The 20,740-nt window shown below is 40.9% G+C and overlaps 1 protein-coding gene across 1 annotated transcript in view; it reads right to left on the bottom strand.

Moving 5' to 3' along the window:
* LOC110676375 overlaps positions 1-20,740 on the bottom strand; it is a 242,338-nt gene that overhangs the window by 47,693 nt on the left and 173,905 nt on the right. Inside the window, exon 6 of the mRNA XM_021843962.1 lies at positions 12,276-12,527. Within this exon, the coding sequence (XP_021699654.1) occupies positions 12,276-12,527 (252 nt within the window). The remainder of the gene's footprint in view (positions 1-12,275; positions 12,528-20,740) is intronic.

Here is a 20,740-nt window from a genome sequence, read left to right on the forward strand (position 1 = left end):
ACGTAATGCCAAAAAGAAGAAGAAGAACAAAAAGATTTACCACAGCGGTAGCGATAAAGCTGAACACATAGTGATCGGGAAGCAGATGAAGCGCGTTATTAGGTAGTAGCCGATCAACAAGCTGATCTGTGTACTGAGGATTCGGGTCAAGTTTTTCAACTACAGCCTGACTAACGTCTATGCTCCGACAAACGACAAACCCGATGACGTGAAGGATGCGTTTTACGAATGTCTCGACAACGCCTATGGGGAATGCCCGAATGTCATGGGCGACGCTAATGCGCAGGTCGAAAGAGAGGACTCCGCCCTATCATTGGTACGGAGAGCCTTCAATCCGTTACCAACGAAAACGGCCTAAGTTTAGTGAACTTGGTTAAAACCAGGGGATATCCGTAAGCACACCTGGCGACACCCAAAAGGCGAACTTTACAACCAAATCGAACATGTTCTGGTAGACGGCCGATATTTTTCCGATGTCATCGGCGTTAGAACTTTCAGGGGTCCGAATATCGACTCAGACCACTATCACTATGTAAGCAAAATTCGAGCGCGTTTATCAACCGTTTCGAGTTCTAGAAATCGGCAAAATCCGTTGCGTTTCAGCAGATGGTTTAGCAGCGGACTACCATCAGAAGCTCGACGAGCGAAATCAACGAGAGCATCAACCTTAGCTATCTGTGGGAGTCAGTCCGCGGAGCGGTGAGCACAGTAGCGCGAGAAGTGGTAGGTACTGCTCAATGAATACCAAGGAACGGTTGGTTCGACGTGCAGTGCCAGAGAATGATGGACGAGAAGAACGTGGCTAGAAGCCGGATGCTGGTGTCTGGTACACGTCAGAGCAGAGAGCGGTACAAGGAAGCAAAAGCAGCCGAAAAACGGATTCATCGCAGAAAGAAAAAGGAGCATGAAGAGACAGTGATTGCTCACACGCAAACAAATTTTGTTGTATAATCTACCGAATTTATGGTAGAATTAAGAACTGCACCAACGATTTTCAACCGACTACAAAAATCTGTTAACTTTACTATAATCTGGTACAAATCACTGAGCAGTGCAGTAAATGTGATGATGTCCATAGTAGTATCCACTACAAAGCATTGTATTTCAATCCATGACACCCACCGTACAACACAGTGTGGTCAAAAGTACAATGCCAAACTGGTCAAATCTTAAATGTTTCTGGTCATCAATACTGCCACTGTGGTTAAATAAACCGAATATATTTTCTTGTGTAGTGATGTTGACAAAGTTTTGGTAGAGTTAACAGATTAATGTAGTCGGTTGAAAATCGTTGGTGCAGTTCTTAATTTTACCATGGATTCAATAGTTTCTACAATAAAATTCATTTCATTTTATTTCATTCTGTTCCATAGCTTCTTGAGCCTGCAGCTATGGAACAGAACATTCTCCCGCCATGTGCAACGACCGCGAAGGAAGCTTGCTGACGGACAAAACAATGGTGGCCGCCAGGTGGAAAGAGTACTTCGAGTCATTGTTGAATGGAGATAATGGAAGTAGATCTGATAGCAGAATTCAAATCGATGGCGAAGGACATGCTGTGGAATTTCCAACGCCAGATGATGTAAAAAAGGTATTAATGGGCAACAAGAACAACAAGGCTGCTAGGAAGGACGAGCTGCTGGCCGAACTTCTCCTACACCGTATCGTTTCAAGGATATGGGAAGAAGAACAAATAAGAGCAAACCAAGCTGGTTTTCGAGAGGACCGATCACCGAGGGATCAAATGTTTGATTCTACTCCATTACCCCAAATGCCATTTCCCCGAATTCCATTACCCCGAATGTACCATTATCCCGAATTCCATCACCCCGAATGCTATTTCCCCGAATTTACAATTATATTGACATGATGATATTGATGACATTTCCCGATGATATTGGAATTGGAATTCGGGGTAATGTCATTCGGGGTGGGTCGTTCGGGGTTTTGGAATTCGGGGTAATGGCGTTCGGGTTAATGGCATTTTGGGTAATGGGGTAGAATATTCCAAAGCAGCGTAGAGTTGTGGCAAATTATGTTCGAACACGGTTTTCCGGCGAAGCTGATTAGACTGATTCGTACAATGCTTGAGGGATCGAAATCATGTGTGCGGGTGGTGGACGAGATTTCGCCATCCTTCGTAAATTTAGATGCATTGAAACAGGGTGACGCTCTTTCTAATTTGCTGTTTAACATAGCGCTCGAAGGCACTGCTCTTTGGCTTTGCGACAATATCGAGATCATCGGGATTAACCGTCGTGCACCGGTTGTCCTATATGGACATTAATCATGGATATTGAAGGTAGTCGACCGGAGAGCGATTGGCCCAGGACCGAGTCTAGTGGTAAAGACTCATCCATTCGGCGTGGATTCGTCGTAGCGAATTGTAGCCCATCAAATATCAAGTAAGTGAGCAGTTCATCATTTTTACAGGACATTTGAATTCACAAGAAAGACATTCACAAAGTCACAAGTTCATCAGACAGCTTTTCAATTACTTTAATAAAATTTGTAAAAAGCTTTCACAATAAAAGATTCAAACGATTTTTGTCTAAAATTACTGATAATTTTATACGATATTTGCTCCAATGCTTCAAAATTGGATGTCTATGTAACTCATTAGTTCTATGTGATAATCAGCCTAAAACAAGTTTTGATTCCTATGTAGAACGTTCCCTCTAGGCAGCGTCCATTTATTACGTAACGCTAAAATTGGAAATTTTTAACCACCTCCCCCCCTCCGTAACGCTTTTTTTATGAAAAATTTCAATTTTTTGTATGAGTCGTAACGCTTGAGCCTACTCTCCCCTCCCCCTAGAGCGTTACGTAATGTGTGGATGTCGCCCTACAACACCGCACAAAGCATGGCAAAACCGAAAATTTGCTTGAATATTATAAGCTTGTTCATAATACATTTGTTTTTTTAATAATAAAGTCGTGATCATGAGTTACCAGTTGACTACGAGAGCATGATCAAAGACCTTTGTCAAATAAAACTAATTAAATCTCTTTATACGAACTTTTCAAACATATGTAAGATTGAATTCAAGTGAATCATTCGTTCAACTTTTGATCTGTTCAAGTGATTTATCATCAGTTGAGAGACCTTTCAAGTCGACCTTGAACAAATGTTTGACGTTTTGTCGTCGTGTTTTAAAAAACCATATGTCTTTTCTCTTCAAGATTTTGAGGAAGAAGTTTGGCATCTTTAAAGGTTTTCTGCAAAACCCGACAGTCGCCTTCCTTTACGATTTATAAGGATGTCTAGATTCCTCTTATGAAGTTCAAGATATCTTGCCACAAATACAGCAAATTTGGAAATACTGACCACGCCTAGCGGAACTCTCAGCTTCCTCACATGAATTGAAGAGCCTGGACTAAAAGTTTCTTCGAATAATTATTCGGAAAATTTACATTGACCTGATAGCTTATTTAAAGGCAAAGCAATAAAAGGCTAATATTTCCGTAACATTATTGTAACTTATATAGGTACCTATTCGCTGAGAAACGCAGTCATCCATAAATATACCTGCTAATAAGCAGGTAATTCATTTTATCGGATATCAATTATGCTCAGTAAAAACTGCAATTTATCTTAATGAATTTTTCAAACTGTAGTTCTTCGACCAGTGTTACTACGTCTCCGTACTCGCTATTAACGAAAAGGAGAAGTTGCATCTGTCGTACGATAAAGTGTGCACATCAGCGGGGGAGGCGTGCCGTGGTAAATATATTAATTGCCTGCCACCGGCTAGATCACGATCTGCAAAGCTGACGTGTAAGGAATATGTAGGATAATAAATAGAGCAAAATGAATACACTCACTAAAGGCACAATCAATCGGTACGATCGAATCCCAACAGCCGTTCTATCGCGGTTGCAGGGATTTTAGAAGCCGTGAGATATAAAAGCTATTTATCAAAATGATGTGTCTGCCACAGAGGAGATGCGTATGAGAGGTATTAGAAGTCCACTCCTACAAAAGAGCTATAAATTTAATGTGTCGTTGCTACCAGCGGGCATTATAGAACGGCCTTGATCTAAAACTACCTTGAGCAATAAACTTCACCGTGCTACAAAAAATAGTAATTTTCACAAGTTGTAGAATGATGATGTTTGAAATAGCAAAACAACATGAGCCGTACATTTAATTTTTCGGATAATTTCCAAGACTGCTGTACAGATCGAGTTCTACAACGAGTTGCATTCAACATTTTTTATACAATCAACTCTCCCTTACTCGATATTTCGTATCTCGATATCGAGTTAGATAACCATAATAATAGTTGGTTTTCATGGCTGTCTCGATGGTCTCTTGGATCGCATTTGCACTGGTTTTGTGTTCTTTAACTCGATACCTCCCTAACTCGATGCTCCCTTCAATATTTAGTTATGGAGAGTTGATTGTATTTTCGAAGAATGATATCAAGATGCGTTCACTATTTGTTTTGCAATAAAAGAGTTGTGTGATCATTAATTAAATAGGTAATTCAAAAGTGTTAGGTATTGGAAAGTTATAGAGTTATTACTTTACTTTTTTTGCGACACTTTACACTGAAAATAGTGAAAATAGTCGTAAAATGTCAAGTCTTAAATTTAGTTTACATTCTTATTTTTTCTTGATCGGGTATGATACACTTTCTTCCAGTCCGATTCCGAATTCTGATTGCAGGCTTTTTTCGGTAATTGTTCTTCTTTCGTTCCATCTGCTGTATCAGTTGACAATCGCCTTTTCGTTGAGTCCAACTCCGTACCGATTTCAATCGCGCCATCCTTTGCGTTGTTGCTATTGTCGTTGTCGTCGTCGCTTGTTTCGTTTTGAACTGGTGGCGATGGACCTATTGTAGTGGTTTCGTTGGTGTCGTTATTGTTCTGTTCTTTCACTGAGGTTGGAAGTATTTGGGACTGTGCCTTTGGTTCATTTATTTTCGGGCAGCTTACGTACGTCTGCTGTCCGTTGACCACAATGTGCGACGGCACCGCTTTATCCAATCGCATACGTATAATTCTGACGCCGTTCGGAATTCACTTGAAATAATTTTTCCACAATTTCTCGATCGCCCCACACTTCCAAGATCCTGCTCCACTTGGTCAAACCACCTAGCTCGTTGCGCTCCCCTTCGTGTTGAACCGGCCGGATTTGAGGTGAACACCATTTTTGCGGGATTGTTGTCCGGCATTCTCACAACGTGTCCCGCCCATCGTACCCTTCCAGTTTTGGCGACTTTCTGGATACTGGATTCACTGTAGAGTTGCGCAAGCTCGTGGTTCATTCTTCTCCTCCATACGCCGTTCTCACTTACTCCGCCGAAGATCGTCCTAAGCACACGTCGTTCAAAAACTCCTAGCGCTTGCAGGTCCTCTTCGAGCATTGTCCACGTCTCATGCCCGTAGAGGACTACCGGTCTTATCAGCGTCTTGTACATGGTACACTTAGTACGGAAGTGAAGTTTACCAGACCGCAAGGTCTTGTGGAGTCCATAGTAAGCACGACTTCCGGCAATGATACGTCTTCGAATTTCTCTGCTGCAGTTGTTATCCGACGTTTTCAATAATCCGAGGTAGACAAATTCGTGCACCACCTAGAATTCATCCCCGTCGATCATCACGCGTCTACCAATGCGAGCTCTATCGCGCTCGGTTCCTCCAGCCAGCAGATATTTCGTCTTCGACGTATTTTCCTTCAATCCAACCCGATCTGCTTCATGTTTCAGCGTGGTATACTGTTCAGAAACCACCTGGAACGTTCTTCCAACAATGTCCACGTCGTCAACAAAGCAGATGAACTGGCTGGATTTGTTGAAGATCGTGCCCCGCATGTTTCATAACACCTTCTAGTGCAATATTGAACAGGAGGCAGGAAAGACCATCGCCTTGTCGAAGTCCTTTGCGTGTTGCAAACGGGTCCGATAATGCTCCCGATATCTTCACACAGCACTGTACATTATCGTTGCTTTGATCAGTCTAGTCAGTTTCCTGGGAAAACCATTCTCGTCCATAATCTTCCATAGCTCTTCGCGGTCGATGGTATCATTGGCCGCTTTGAAATCGATGAATAGGTGGTGCGTAGGGACTTGATATTCGCGACACTTTTGGAGGATCTGCCGCAACATAAAGATTTGGTCTGTCGTCGATCGCCCGTCCACAAAACCGGCTTGATAACTTCCCACAAATCTGCTTGCCATTGGCGATAGACGGCGGAAGATGATGTGAGAAAGCACTTTATAGGCTGCGTTAAGAATGGTGATCGCTCGATAGTTCTCACATTCTAACTTGTCACCCTTTTTGTATATTGGATATATTATTCCCTTCTTCCACTCCTCCGTTAGCTATTCTTTATCCCAGATCCTGGCTATCAATCGGTGCAGACAAGTGGCCAACCTGTCCGGGCCCATTTAAATAAGTTCCGCTCCAATACCATCCTTACCAGCTGCTTTGTTGATCTTGAGCTGTCTGATAGCATCCTTAACTTCGCCTATTGTGGGAGTTGGTACGTCTCCCTCATCCGCCGTACTGATGAAGCCATTCCTCCTGCTGTCCTGATCTTCCTCCTCTACGCCGTTTAGGTGTTCATCGTAGTGCTGCTTCCACCTTTCGATCACCTCACGTTCGTCCGTCAAGATACCTTCATCCTTATCTCGGCACGTTTCGGCTCGCGGCACAAAGCCTTTGCGGGATGCATTGAGTTTCTTGTAGAACTTACGTGTTTCTTGAGAACGATACAGCTGCTCCATCTCTTCGCACTCCAACTCTTCCAGGTGGCGCTTTTTATCCCGGAATAGATGGGGTTGCTGTCATCGCTTCTGTTTGTATCGTTCCACGTTTTGACGGGTGCATCATCGCCCGCGCTGCATTCTTCTCGTCCAAAACCTTCTGACACTCCTCGTCGAACCAACCGTTCCGTCGATTTCCTTCCACGAACCCAACGGCACCTTCTGCTGCGTTGTTAATGGCTGTAACTCCAGCAGTCCTCAAGAGGGGCTTCGGTGAGCTCTCCTTCTTCCGGCAACACTGCCTCAATTGCCTCAATTATTGAGTTATTACGCAACTGAAATCAGTTGTTTAGTGACTTTTACTACACTGCATAATTTGGTGCAGGAAAGCAGGCCGTTTCATGATAGATTATCATGATGAAAAACAGCCTATAATGATGATAAACTGCAAAAAGGAACTTCTCATTTCTACTTTTTATGCCTAATGATTCCTTTTACATCTTTGAGTCTGTGAGCGCGACTGGACGTGAAAAAAAATTCGGCTGTCATTTTTTTATGTAGTGAAAGTTTTAAAAATAAATTATTTGGCCTATTTCTTCAAAATAAGTTCGATACGTTTTTTTGTTTCCAATGTTCAATTTCCGAATAGTTAAAAAAATACTAGGGTTTTAGATCTTACGCGTGGCGGTTATCTGTTTTATTTTTCTGTTGTCTTCTATTCTTTTCCTCCGATGACCCTTGAGGGATCGGTTCTGCTTTTAAATCATTAATAAGCAGATACACACAATTGATTCGTCGCAAACATAATCATTTAAAACGGAAAGTACTATGCGGAATCTAATTAATCATGTATCTTAAATACGATAAATATCTTCTCTTTGATTGCCGGCATTCAAAACGCTTAAACAATAAATGCCATGGGTCTATCGCTCCCTTCAAAGCGAATTCTTAATTTTTTTCCTCTCCCAACCCCCACCTCCGTAGCACTTATGAGGGTGTCGCCGAGTCGGTGGCCTCTCATTAGGTAAGTGCTACATCAACATTTCCTTTCCCTATCCCAAGTAACGGTAAAGATGGGCGTGGCCAGGAATAGCGATATTTATGGTTTTGGTCTTCTTGTTTAAGATTGGATCAAGGAAAATATCCCATCCTTGTTCTTGAAAGCAGTCTGAATAAGATTACCAAAAAGAAACATAAATGTTGCTAGTATCCAATCTACGAAGTATACCGTAACTACGCTAACGCTAACGCTAATGATTCCTTTTACATCTTTCTTAGACCCGGCACTTCTAGTTTTCATTGCACCCATTGGCAAAAGTAGAATTTTGTTAGCGGTGATAGTGCTTATCAGACATCGTCTTGCGATAATCCTCTCAGAATGTATCTTTTTAAATATGATTGGTACTACGAATAAAAGAAAGAGTAAATTTCCAGTTTCCTTTCAAGAAAGTGGCATTTTAAACTGTCGCGAAATGTAGTGTTTGTTTGGAATGAATAATGTTGAAATTATTATTATTTTACTTTTTTAATTGGCCATTCGCTCATGGCGAGTTCACCACTAATGTTGGAATTTCCTTCAGGAATATATGCAGGAAATTATGAACTCCATTAAAAGTATCGTGAATTCTTTCCAAATTGCAAAAAAAAGAGACTTTCGCGTGTTGTCTACTAGTTATGTGCAATGCCTCAATGCAGCATTGCCTGTCAAAGTAGAGTTGATAGAAGCCTCTCTTGAGGTCTGATGGTGGAAACAGCCATAAACAGCGCAGCAGAGGAATCCATATGATTCGTGGAAAGACATTGGCATAACGATTGATTTGACAAGACCAGTCAAACGATCTTAGACGAGAAAAAATCATCGCTAGTATTAATGGTTCTTTTCGGGATAAGAAGCCCCGCTTGGGATTGGAAGACGTAGAGTGAGAACAAATAGAGTATCTGTATCGCTCTCAGAAAACGTGGGAATATCACAAGAAAACCAAGACTTTCCTTAGCCTCCTGCCCAGCAACTTCTATCCCTACCTCCTCGCGGTACTGGCCGGGGTACGTGCAATTTTAGGGAAGATCGGGTAACCAACCCCGGTTGGAACTTTGGTCGTATGCTGACAGGGAAGGGTTGTAAGATCGGTACGTAAACCTCTCAACTTCATCTGGAGCACACGCATACTCGCCGACGTGCTGAAGGACCGTGGATTCGGCATTGTAGCGTTGCAGGAAGTGTGTTGGAAGAGATCAACGGTGTGAAAGTTTAGAGGTAACCATACCATCTATCAGAGCTGCGACAACACACACGAGCTGGGAACAGCTTTCATAGTGATGGGTGATATGCAGAGGCACGTGATCGGGTGATGGCCGATCAATGAGAGAATTTGCATGTTGAGGCTCAAAGGCCGGTTCTTCAACTTCAGCATAATAAACGTGCACAGGTGAGGGCTGGAAGTACTGATGATGATAAAGACGCCTTTTAGGCACAGCTCGAACGCGAGTACGACAGCTGCCCAAGTCACGACGTCAAAATCATCATAGGAGATCTAAACGCTCAAGTTGGCCAGGAGGAGGAGTTCAGACCGACGATTGGAAAGTTCAGCGCCCACCGGCTGATGAACGAAAACGGCTTACGACTGGTAATGGTTAAACTGCGCCCACAACTTTTCGTCGTTAACGACGTACGGTACCGAGCGACGATGGAAAGTGTGCAAAATTGTGTGAAGGTTTCAGGCGAACACTCCAGTTCGTTTGGATTCCGCCGGGGACTACGACAAGTTGTTCTATATTGCGCTATTTAGAAGGTGTTATACGAGGAGCCGGGCTTAACTGCCAGCATACGATTTTCACGAGATCCAATCAATAGGTTTGCTTTGCGGATTATACGGACATTGTCGGCCGGATATTCGAAAAGGGGGCAGACCTATACAGCCGCAAGACAAAGTTGGTGGAGCCGAACGCGACAGAGCTCGCCTAGGAAGCATTGTTACGATAGACGGGGGTACGTTCGAGGTGGGTGACACGTTCGTCTACCTTGGATCCTTGCTGATGGCTGATAATAACGTTAGCCGTGAAATACGGAGACGCATCATCAGTGGAAGTCGAGCCTGCTATGGCCTCTAAGAGTCTAAAAAGATTCACCCCGCACCAAATGTACCATGCACAACACGCTCATAAGGTCGGTAGTCCCCTACGGACATGAAACGTGGGCGATGCTCGAGGAGGGCCTAAAAGCACTTGGAGTATTTGAACGCCGGGTGCTTAGGACGATTTTATGCGGTGTGCAGGAAAACGGTGTGTGACGGCGAAGGATGAACCACGAGCTCGCCCAACTCTACGGTGAAGGTGGCAAGAGCTGGTAGGACACGATGGGTATGGCATGTTGCAAGAATGCCGGACAGCAACTCTGCAAAGATGATGGTCGCCTCGGATCCGGTTGGTACAAGAAGGCGTGGAGCGCAGCGAGCAAGGTGGGCGGATCTAGTGCCCAACGATTTGGCAAGCGTGGGGTAGAGAAATGCGGCCACAAACCGAGTATTGTAGCGTGAAATTGTTGATTCAGTGTTATTTGTTTGGATGTTAACTAAATAAATGATGAGGAATTCGATTTCTTACCTGAAAATTGTAACAAATGATTGATGTAATGTGCAAAACCACAACTATAGCCGAAACAGTTAGAGTTTGTGTGAAGTTCACTTTTAAAATTGCTGTTGGGAGTTCTGTTTGATCCTTCGACCTTGACGCTTGCTCCTGTGGGGGCGGGCGATGAGGGTAGGATCAAACATGTAGCGCGTCATTCGCGTAGCACGGTGGAATAGTATCGGATCGCGTTAGTAGTGTTTAATCCTTTGATCTTGACGCTTGTTCCTGCAGGGCGAGCGACGAACACTTGTTCGGCGTTCAATGCTTTTATCGAGTAATATCGCGAATCCGGTTAGGTGCATTCATTTGAAATTATATATTTATCGTTTACCAAAACAAATCCTTTAGCCAAACCTTTCCCATATCCAAACTTCCAGTGTCTACTTGTGGAAGTGCAGAGGACTCCACGGCTTCCATAAAGCAAGTAACACGTCAAAATGTCCCTCACCTCCCTCAATTGACCTGTATTCGGACGCAGCCGGCGCCGTCATTGTTTGTTATAATAATGAGAGCACCCCCACGTTTCAACCCCAACCCGGTTCAGGTTCGACCGAACCACAATTTGCTTGACGTTGGTTTGTTTATGTGTTGATCACCGACCCAGTTCCTAAAAACGTAAAACGACATAAAATTGCTGTTGGTTTATGTTTCGGTGGTAAATTAAAATAATTTTTGTTATTTTTGAAATCTGGATCCAAAACTCAAAAGAGATCTTATTTTCGTCGTCTATCTAAACGATCGCCTTGATGGAGCATATGCCGAAGTTTTTATTACCATTCATAGACGTATAAATTTAACTCTTTTTGTTTTTGAAACTTCTAGTGTTTTTAATGAATACAGTTTGCTAATTTTCTTTGATTGCTGCATTATTGACTTTTATTTATTTTTTTTTCAATTGAAATTTAAGTCATTATTTGTTAACTATTTATTAACTATTGATTAGCATTCAGACGTATCTAAAACAATAAATAAGCCTTGGCCCTAAATATCGAGTAAGAGTACTCCACTAGACCATCTTCCATTGACCATGTACCACAGTAATAACTGATCAAGTCTATAAACTAACTAATTCAATTTATATTTGTAACTAATCTCTTGATTGCAGTTAATCGATTTGATGCTTCTGGTCGTCTGTGAGACAAGCTGTTTGTTGAAATAGGCACTTAACGGCGTGAAAACTTGTGCAGGACCTATCAATTGACTCGAACAGTTGATCGCTGACTCGAGAGGCTAGGCGATAAACTGTGTATGATTAGGTTTCATTTTAGCATCATCATTCGTCATTATATGGCGCTGCTTCTGCTTCCGAGACGCTGTCAAAGCTCGTGCACAGCCTCGGTTTATTCTATGTCCAGTCTCCGTTTGCTGTCCGCACTTGGAAAGACCTCGTTTGCCACGGATCTGTACATCAATGTGATCGGGGAGTCAACAGTTCGCGAGGCGAAATAAATTACAACATCATTGAGGAGCCACATCTTTTGAATCGTCAGTCATTCATGAGAAAAGCATTGCTCTTTCAATGAGTGAAAGGGTGTTGGAGGGTAATTGCGCATATCACTTTTGGTCATGTTTCTTATATAGCTAAGAATCGTGGGTGGTCGTTAGGGTTCATGGTGCCACTATGTTGAGAATGAAAGATATTCTAATTTATAGCATTTCAGTATTTAAATCCGGATATGTCATGCCAAATCAGGACGGATGGTAACCCTAGCACCATGAATTTACGGACTTCGATTTTCCTGGGGCACCTAAGTGATCATACATTAAAGTTGAATTATTAGAAGCAGTAAAGAGTACATAAAATCAAACAAACTGCAGTAATTCATGACCACCCAATCAATCTAAAATGTGATCAAGATTATGTCTTGATGCGATCATTTTAATTATGATTAACAACTGTTTCTTTTATAGCTCGATTAGAAATAGGAAACTTACCAACTGTTCGCGCGTGGCTATCCTTCAGCACCAATCGTGGCGTCATGTCCCGACACATGAGATGTACCAAAATCAGACGACCTTGCATGCGCTGCCGTAGATCAGGTTCTCCAAGCCATTGCAAGTAGATTCGACCTTCATCGCGAAACAACCGGAACGGTACATCTGTATCGATCGGATTTCTCAGTTCGGCCCATCCGGCGTGCGTCAGATATTGCGCTCCGGAGACAGCGCACATGGGCATTTTCACACCTGTTATGGGGAGAGAAAGGAAAAATGAAAGTAAATTCGTTAATTAGAAGCATTTTCAATAAAATGGAAATGTATTCAAATCGAAAGTGCACACTCGACACGAAAGTCGTTGAAACTTCGATCGCCGCCACAGAGGAGTAACTAGAGACAAATTGGTAACAAATAAATGGAATTTTTTTGATCCTATTGGGCCAATTTATAAGTGTTGATTTATTAAAAAAAACTTTGCAATTTGACTTGAAATGTTCTGCTTAATATGGGAATACATTCATTTTCATTTATTTTCCTTTGAACATGAAACGAATTACATTGGGTCAAACAAACTAGAATTGGTACGGGATAAGAACATTTCAAGAGAAACGTCTTATGCTCAAGTTTTTTAGAGCTTTTAATAATAATTGATATGATGCACATGTATGTTAGATTTCAAAATAGTATTCATCCATCTAAATGTGTAATTTTCTGTGGAACCTTAAAAGTGGCAATTCAAAGAGGCCTTATTATTAAACTTTTTTCAACGATTTATTTAAAATAAACTACTAGCTCTAGGAATTGTTTTTTTTTTGGTAGCTGTAGATAACTTCAAGGAATACTATATAAAAATATCAAAAAAGATTTCTCCATTTATTTTAGCCATGACTTTCCCAAACTACTCATGCGTGCGCCAATCTGGATTATCTGGGTGTTTCACTTAGATAACTCCGGACTGGGAATTGAACCAGAAATGTTTCAAAAACCTGTATCTTAATATTCGGTTTTATGTGGAAGTGAATATTACTTCTGCTCCCTTGACGATCACCATTTGGTTTCTGTTTATTTCGAAAAAATAAAAGGAAAAAGTACGTTAATCTCGTAAACACGCTATCGACATCTTTATTGTTCTGGTTTCACTGCTACATTCTGATCCCGAATTTTATTTTGCGGGAAAGACACTCCTCCGTTCAGAGATTGAGTGATTATTTCACTTAAGTTATGGGAATTCTTCGCTTTTCAATTGGTCACATGACATATATTCATGGTATTTTACGAATGTATTAAAATGAAGATGTAAGATACCCGGCAATTTTCCAGTGATTGTATTCATCTCTTAACACATTATGGTACCCTCAGCGACAGCGTTTTGTTTGATGATAAAATAACCGGTTTCGGGGTATTGGCGTACCTTCGTCGATCATATTGAACCAGCCGGATGGTAATCAAAAAAGTGATCCAATTAGCGGTGTTATTTTTTTCGGCTTTGAGTTGAACAAAACAGAATAATATTTATGGCTGGACCGAAAGCAGGTTTCGAACTTCGTTCCACTTGTTTGTGAACATTCAGTTGCCAGAATTTTATTGCCGATGGAAAAGACAATTTTTGGAGAACTAAAACGAAAGTCCTTTGCGTTGCTGAAGAAATTCAATAAAAGGTTGTTTGTTCACGTTAATCAGTTTGTACGAGTTTATGATGCATAGGTGAAACAGTTTGGCCCCAATTTCATGTAGATAGTATAATTTATATACTAATAGGTAATTAGTTCGCATTGCACTCCCGTACTGCTACAAATGTACCTATTTATGCTATGATTTTGATTTGTTATCAGAACAAATCAAATGTTTGCTGAAATGTTCAAAATCAAATTGGTACCGTAATCCGGGGTAACAATGATCATTTTTTTTGGATACTTCCTCAATATTTTGTTTGAAAATGCAAATGTTGCCAATTTTATATTTTTAAAACAAGTACTGCCACCCATAGCTCGTGACTATATACTGTATTTTGTTTTTTGAAAGATTTGAGCATGTTCAAAAAAAAAAAAATGTTTTGACCGACTTTTTGATTTAGCTGATATGGGGTAACATTTATCACCTATATAAACAACATTCGGTAATGTTAAAAATGTGTTACTTACTTAAATCATGGCTCCTGAAGCCGATTATGAAAGCCAAAAGCTTACAAGTCATTTACTTTTTGAGTTATTTTAAAACAAAAAACTCCTCGAACCACGGAATAGGTACGGTAGGCAATTTCCTAAGGGAACTCTACATTCTTAACAGTAATTTGTTAATGTTGCCTAATTGAGCATACTTATCAAAGTTTTGACAACGGAATCGTTTTTGGCGATGCCATTTTTAGTGGGAACCGCATTTCCCTTGTTCTAATCGTTTGCAGAACTTATGTGAGACATGAATCTTCGGTAGTGCCATCCTAAACTATTGAAATCATTGTTTCGAAAAGTTGACAAATTTACGCATAAGGTAAACGTAATTTTTGCAAAAATCTTCGCTTTTATTAGCTTTTGAATATTAGAAAGAGAAACACCTTTCATGATTTGGAAATGTTCCATCAATAAATGATGATACGATTTTGTTATGAGATGAGTCATTGCGATCAATGTTACCCCGCTGATCAATGATACCCCGGATTACGGTATTGAATTTATGTACAGTAGAGTTATTGAATTACGTTTCGGTAATAATTTCAAAGATTTTTAGATTCAAACTGGAATATGTTCGTTCTTTAAATATATTCATGCTTTAGAAGTTGCTGTTTGGGCTGAAAATTCATATAGAGACTGTTATGCCTTCAGTGAAGTAGTTAGGGTTCGGGACTCAGTGCGGAGTCAAATTCGAGGGCCCTTCAAAATAAGGGTTCGTGCCAACATACAACATACAATCGATATGTGACTAGTCAATTAATCGAAATAAAAATACATCTACTTTCAATCAACATTACGATTTGTGATTGAAAAAATAAACCTTGTGTTCATCTATCGTTCAAGTTGTTTTGAACTAAGCGGCCAAGTGTCCTAAACTAGGAACTTCAGAGATCTATTGCCTAAGGTTGGGTGACAAAATGTCGAAACCCAAAACGTCGAAAGGACAAAACGTCGAAAAGTAAAAAATAGAACAAAACGAAATGTCTTGAAAGAATGATTCTTTTCCGGAAACATAAATAATTCATTATGTGCCAAACGTTAAGCCCCAAACACAATGTGAACGGCAGCACGGTACAACGGCAGAACGGCAAGCCCATCTTGATCTACACTCTACTTGTCATATCCATGTTGAATCTGATTGAATCGACGTTGATCAAAATATTGAAATGTCATTCAAGTCGGTGTTGCCGTTTTGCCGTTCTTGCCGTAATGCCGTTGTATTGTGTTTAACCCTTTATGAATAGCATAATTAACCGACCTCGATGTGAAAAAAGAAGTAAAGTAAACAATGTTGAACATTCGCCGTTTTCGCCGTTTTATCCTTTCGGCGTTTTGTACCTTTCGACGTTCTGGGATTCGACGTTTTGGCATTCGACTGTTTTGGCTTTCGACGTTTTGTCTTTTGATATTTTGTCCCTAAACCATTGCCTAAAACGCGAGAATAAAAAGAGACTGCCGTGTGGTTCTTCGTTTTAATAGCATTTTTTCAAAGAATCCGACAAAACATCTCTCAAAGCATCTTTCTTAAAGTTTCTGTGCGATTTCTTGTGACGTTACGTCAAATATTACTACATGAACTCAATGATTTTCTCAGATGTTTTTCAAAGTATTTGCTTGGAGTTTCCTTCGGCTAAAAGGTAGTAGATTTAATCAGGAGTTAATTGGGCGATTCATTCACAAACTTCACAAAGAATTCTTTTCGATTCGTTCACGATACCATGAAGAATTCAACCAGGTTTTTTTTCTCAATCATACTCTCATAACATTTTACAAAGAAGTCCTCAGATAGTTCTTACACTATTACATCATAAAAAATAGTAAATTAATTAGCTTTGAGCCAAACGACCCGTTCGACCAAAAGGCATTCGGCCAAATGGCGTTCGGCCAAACGGCATTCGGCTAAATGGCCGAGCATCCTCGTGATAACACAGCAACTAGCTCTTCGCCGTTTAGGTCCAGAGTGTTTCGTTCGCGCCTCAGGGCCTCAGTGGCGAGAGGGGATGTAGAGTAGTTGTCTACACGTCTGATTGATAATCAGACGGTCATGTGTTCGATTCCCACCAACTTCACCTTTTAGTAATAAGGAAAGCCTATTATCTACGGACGTTTAAAGAATAGGAAAAAGTCTACAGACACAAACACATTCTCCAGATCGGTAAAGCAGATTTGAGATTGTAAACTCCACGGAGTATATATAGAAACAGGTTGGACATATAGCCCTTAGATGCTGGTCCATTAGAAGGTGGAAATGCACAAAAGAAATGCACCACCGATCAGAATAGAAGAATAAGAAGAACCTCCAAACTTACATAGCACTGCCCTCCGCCTGCCTGGTATTATATTCTAGCGAATCGATTGATGCTCGCTATGAGGAAATCCAGAAATACTTGATAAATTTCTACGAGAAGTTTTTCAAAGGTCTCTAGTTCTCATTTGGAATCGGGAGAAAGTCGTGGATGAGTCTCCAGAAAATTTGTTAAAATAATAGATGTGAAATTTGCCAAACAAAGCTTTGTATGATTTCCTGCAGGATTTTCTAGGGGAAATCCCTCAAAAATCTCATCTTTTGGAGGAGTTACAGTAATAATTGTGGTTTTATACACTGAATGAGTTCTTAGATTGAAGAATCCATGGAGAATTACCTTCAAAACTAACTCAAGAAATCGTCAAAAGAACTCTACATTTCTATTTCAATTTTTCTTGGAAGTATTGCTAATATTTTTGTTGGAATGATCCCTGGAAAGTAACACCGGGGATAATCTGTGGGGGAATTCTTGGAGGGTTGGTTCTGAAAATTACTTCCAGTCATATTGTCAAGTTCTAAAATATTGTCTTTGCTAGTTTTCCTGAAAGAATTTCTGAAAATATTTTCAAGGTATCTCAGAGCAATAACTGAAGAAATCTTTACAGACATTTCTGGAAGAATCTTCCTATGAGATCCTGTAAAAGTTTTTGGGAGGATTTTCGTTGTAATTCCATTATTGACCGTAGGGTTTTCTGGAGCATATTTTGGAGGAATTTTTTTTGACAGAATTGCTAGTAGGATATTGAAGAATTTCTAGTAGGATATTTATAAAAAGGCAGAGGCCCCTGAAGGAGTATTTGTAGGTAATTCCTGAAGACTTTCCGTGATGAAACTATGATCACGTAATAATGTCTGGACCTTTAAGAATTTACGTCAAGATTCGGTTGTATGACATCTGCCAGAAAGCCATTTGCCAGAAAGTTGTTTGCCATAATCAATTTGCCAGAATTAACTATTTGCCAGAAAACCATTTGCCAGAATGAGCCATTTCCCAGAAAGTCATTCTCCAGAAAAAATATATTACCGTAGACCGGGGTAACATTAAACAGTTTTTAGAAAAAATCTTAAAAGTTTCGCTTAAATGAAGCAATTCTTTTTGACATTTCATATTCTTGATAGTTATTTGTTCATTTTGCTATATTGAACATACTTATAAAATTTTTGACATCGAAATCGTTTTCAGCGATACTGATTTGAGTTAAAACTGCAACTGATCATCTTTTAAACTTTTTATACAAGCTATTATAGGCAATTGTTATTTCAACAACCTTTTAATGATTTTAGCTTCTTTGAATATTAAACTGGTCATTAGGGCAAACTAATACAAGGACTTATATGCTTCATATAAGATTTACCTTTCTTTATATAATTGGCTGTTCATTATAATTGTATTGAAAAGGTGTTTTGCTGTCAGCAGCAAACAGAAGAAATGAAAATTATATTAACAATATTGTGGCATTAACTTTTCAAGAATTATAGTGAATAATATTAAACCAAAGAAAGACAGGTGATAATTTATTTATTTGTCACTGTCTCGAATTATTGAAATCCCACAGACTGTTTCTTAATCTAAATCCTTAATCCTATTCTTAAAAACATACTTAGACACATTAAAATCGAACAAAGCACTAACACTATTAAACAGACGAAGGCACTTGGACAGCGGGTTGTTGAATCCATAAGACGTTCTATGCCGTCTGATGAGTAGCAAGTCCCGTTCTCGCAAATGGCGATTGGGTGCGTAGAATGGAACATTGTCGAGAAGCGATGAACAATCTAAGTTCCCCTTTAAAAGGTCGAATACGAAAAGTCGCTGTAAATTGTTGCGTCTGGAAGCAAGTGTCTCGATATCTATCAGTCTACAGCGGGCTGGGTATTCTGGCAGGTTTACGGGATCAGACCATGGCAGTTGACGAAGAGCATATCGAATAAAACTTCGCTGGACTCTCTCCAACCGGACGATTTGTGTCGTGTGATGCGGTGACCACACACAAACTGCGTATTCTAAAATACTACGAACTAAAGAGCAGTAGAGCGACTTGAGTGCATATACATCCTTAAAATAATTGGTGGTGCGACGAACGAATCCTAGAGCGGCAAAAGCCTTTGCTGTAGTGAGGGAGACATGCTCATTGAAACGTAGTTTGCTGTCGACAGTAACTCCAAGGTCGCGTATTGAATCCACGCATTCGATCCGTTCCGATCCGACCATATACTCAAAATCAATTCGTGAGTGTCGACGAGAGAATGCAATCGATTTACATTTTTTTATATTCAGCTCCATACCGTTCTGCTGGCACCAATTCACAAGCTCATCTATATCGTTCTGTAGCGCACAGCAATCCAAATGAGACATGATTACCCTGTAAATTTTCAAATCGTCCGCGTACAACAATTTTCCTGATTTTAGTCGGAAGCAGAGGTCGTTGATGAAGAGAATGAATATCAGCGGTCCTAACACGCTACCCTGCGGCACGCCCGACGTGATTGAGATAACGCGAGAACGCGTGCCGTTGATACTGACGAACGCCTTACGCTGCGTTAGATAGGACTGCAACCATAGAGCTATCCAATTTGGAAAACCTAGGTGTCTAAGCTTTGCAATAGCGAGATCATGCGGGACTTTATCAAATGCTTTGGAAAAGTCGAAGTAGATGGCGTCTACCTGGTGCTTATTTTCGATTTCGGTCGAGAGAAAGTTTGTGAACGTCATGAGATTTGTCGTAGTTGAACGCTTTTTGACGAATCCGTGTTGAAATTCTGATATCAGAGGTTGACATGCAGTGTACAAAACGCTATGGATTAATTCTTCAAAGACTTTCCCCAGGCAGCATAAAATCGAGATTCCTCGATAGTTTTCAACTGCACGAGTAGAACCTGCTTTGAAGATCGGAGTGATTGAGGCTGTTTTCCAGAGCATCGGAAAAGTGCTGTCATGGAGCGATCGATTGAAAATTATCGTCAGCGGAATTTGAAGAGAATCAGCGCACTCCTTGAGAAACAACGGAGGAAGATTATCTGTCCCTGGTCCCTTTGTGATGTCGAGTTTTCGCAAGGCGGACGAAACATCTTGCTGTGTGACATCGAAACGTGCGACATTCAAATCGAATGCTGGACAATTGCTAACACTGTCAGGCGAGAACGTTGGTGAGTTTGTGCAGTACACGCTTTCGAAAAATTCTGCAAACAAATTAGCAACGCCTTCGGGAGAGTTGGCGACGGTGTCATTGAATGTCATTTCGGCAGGGAATCTATTAGCACGCTTGCGATTCCGAATAAACGTCCAGAAACCGGAGGGATCCTGCTTTGCAGTCGTTTCCATGTTGGTAACGTAGTTTCGGAACGAGGTTGTTTGACATTCTTTGTAACGGGATTCGATGATACGAAGATTGTCTCGATTCTGAACGGTCCGCGATCGAAAATAGCGTCTACGAGATTTGCGCACAACGTTGCGAAGGTGTTGCAACTCGGATGTCCACCAAGGCTGTTTGTAGAAATGTCGTCGGCGTCGTCTACGTGGAACATGCTCGTCCAGAATTTCGTACAAAGTTTCATAGAAAATACATACCGTTTGATCAGTGTCCATGCCGTGAAACAAAGAATTCCAGTCAATGGAAGAGATAGCAGCTTCTAGCTCAGCAAAGTTGCATCGTCGAAAATCAAATTCATCGGCTTGATTTGGATTACCTGCCAACTGCCTACGAATATCGCTCACGTCAATACGAAGAACAAACGGCCTGTGGTGGCGGTCCACCCGGAGGAGAGAAGACGGTGGCTCGATCAACTCAACGTCGTTTACTTCATTCACGAATGCAAGGTCCAGCAAGCGGTTATTTGAATTCAAAAGGCTATTGATCTGATGTAATCCGGAGGCAACCATTCTTTCAACCAAGGTGATCTCTTGTTCGGTGGAGGCATTAGAAGGAAGCAAACTGCCGACGTCATCATCCATCTGCCAGACTAATTGAGGGAGGTTGTAGTCCCCTACA

Source organism: Aedes aegypti, chromosome 2 (genome assembly GCF_002204515.2).
Source record: "Aedes aegypti strain LVP_AGWG chromosome 2, AaegL5.0 Primary Assembly, whole genome shotgun sequence".
NCBI lineage: Eukaryota > Metazoa > Arthropoda > Insecta > Diptera > Culicidae > Aedes > Aedes aegypti.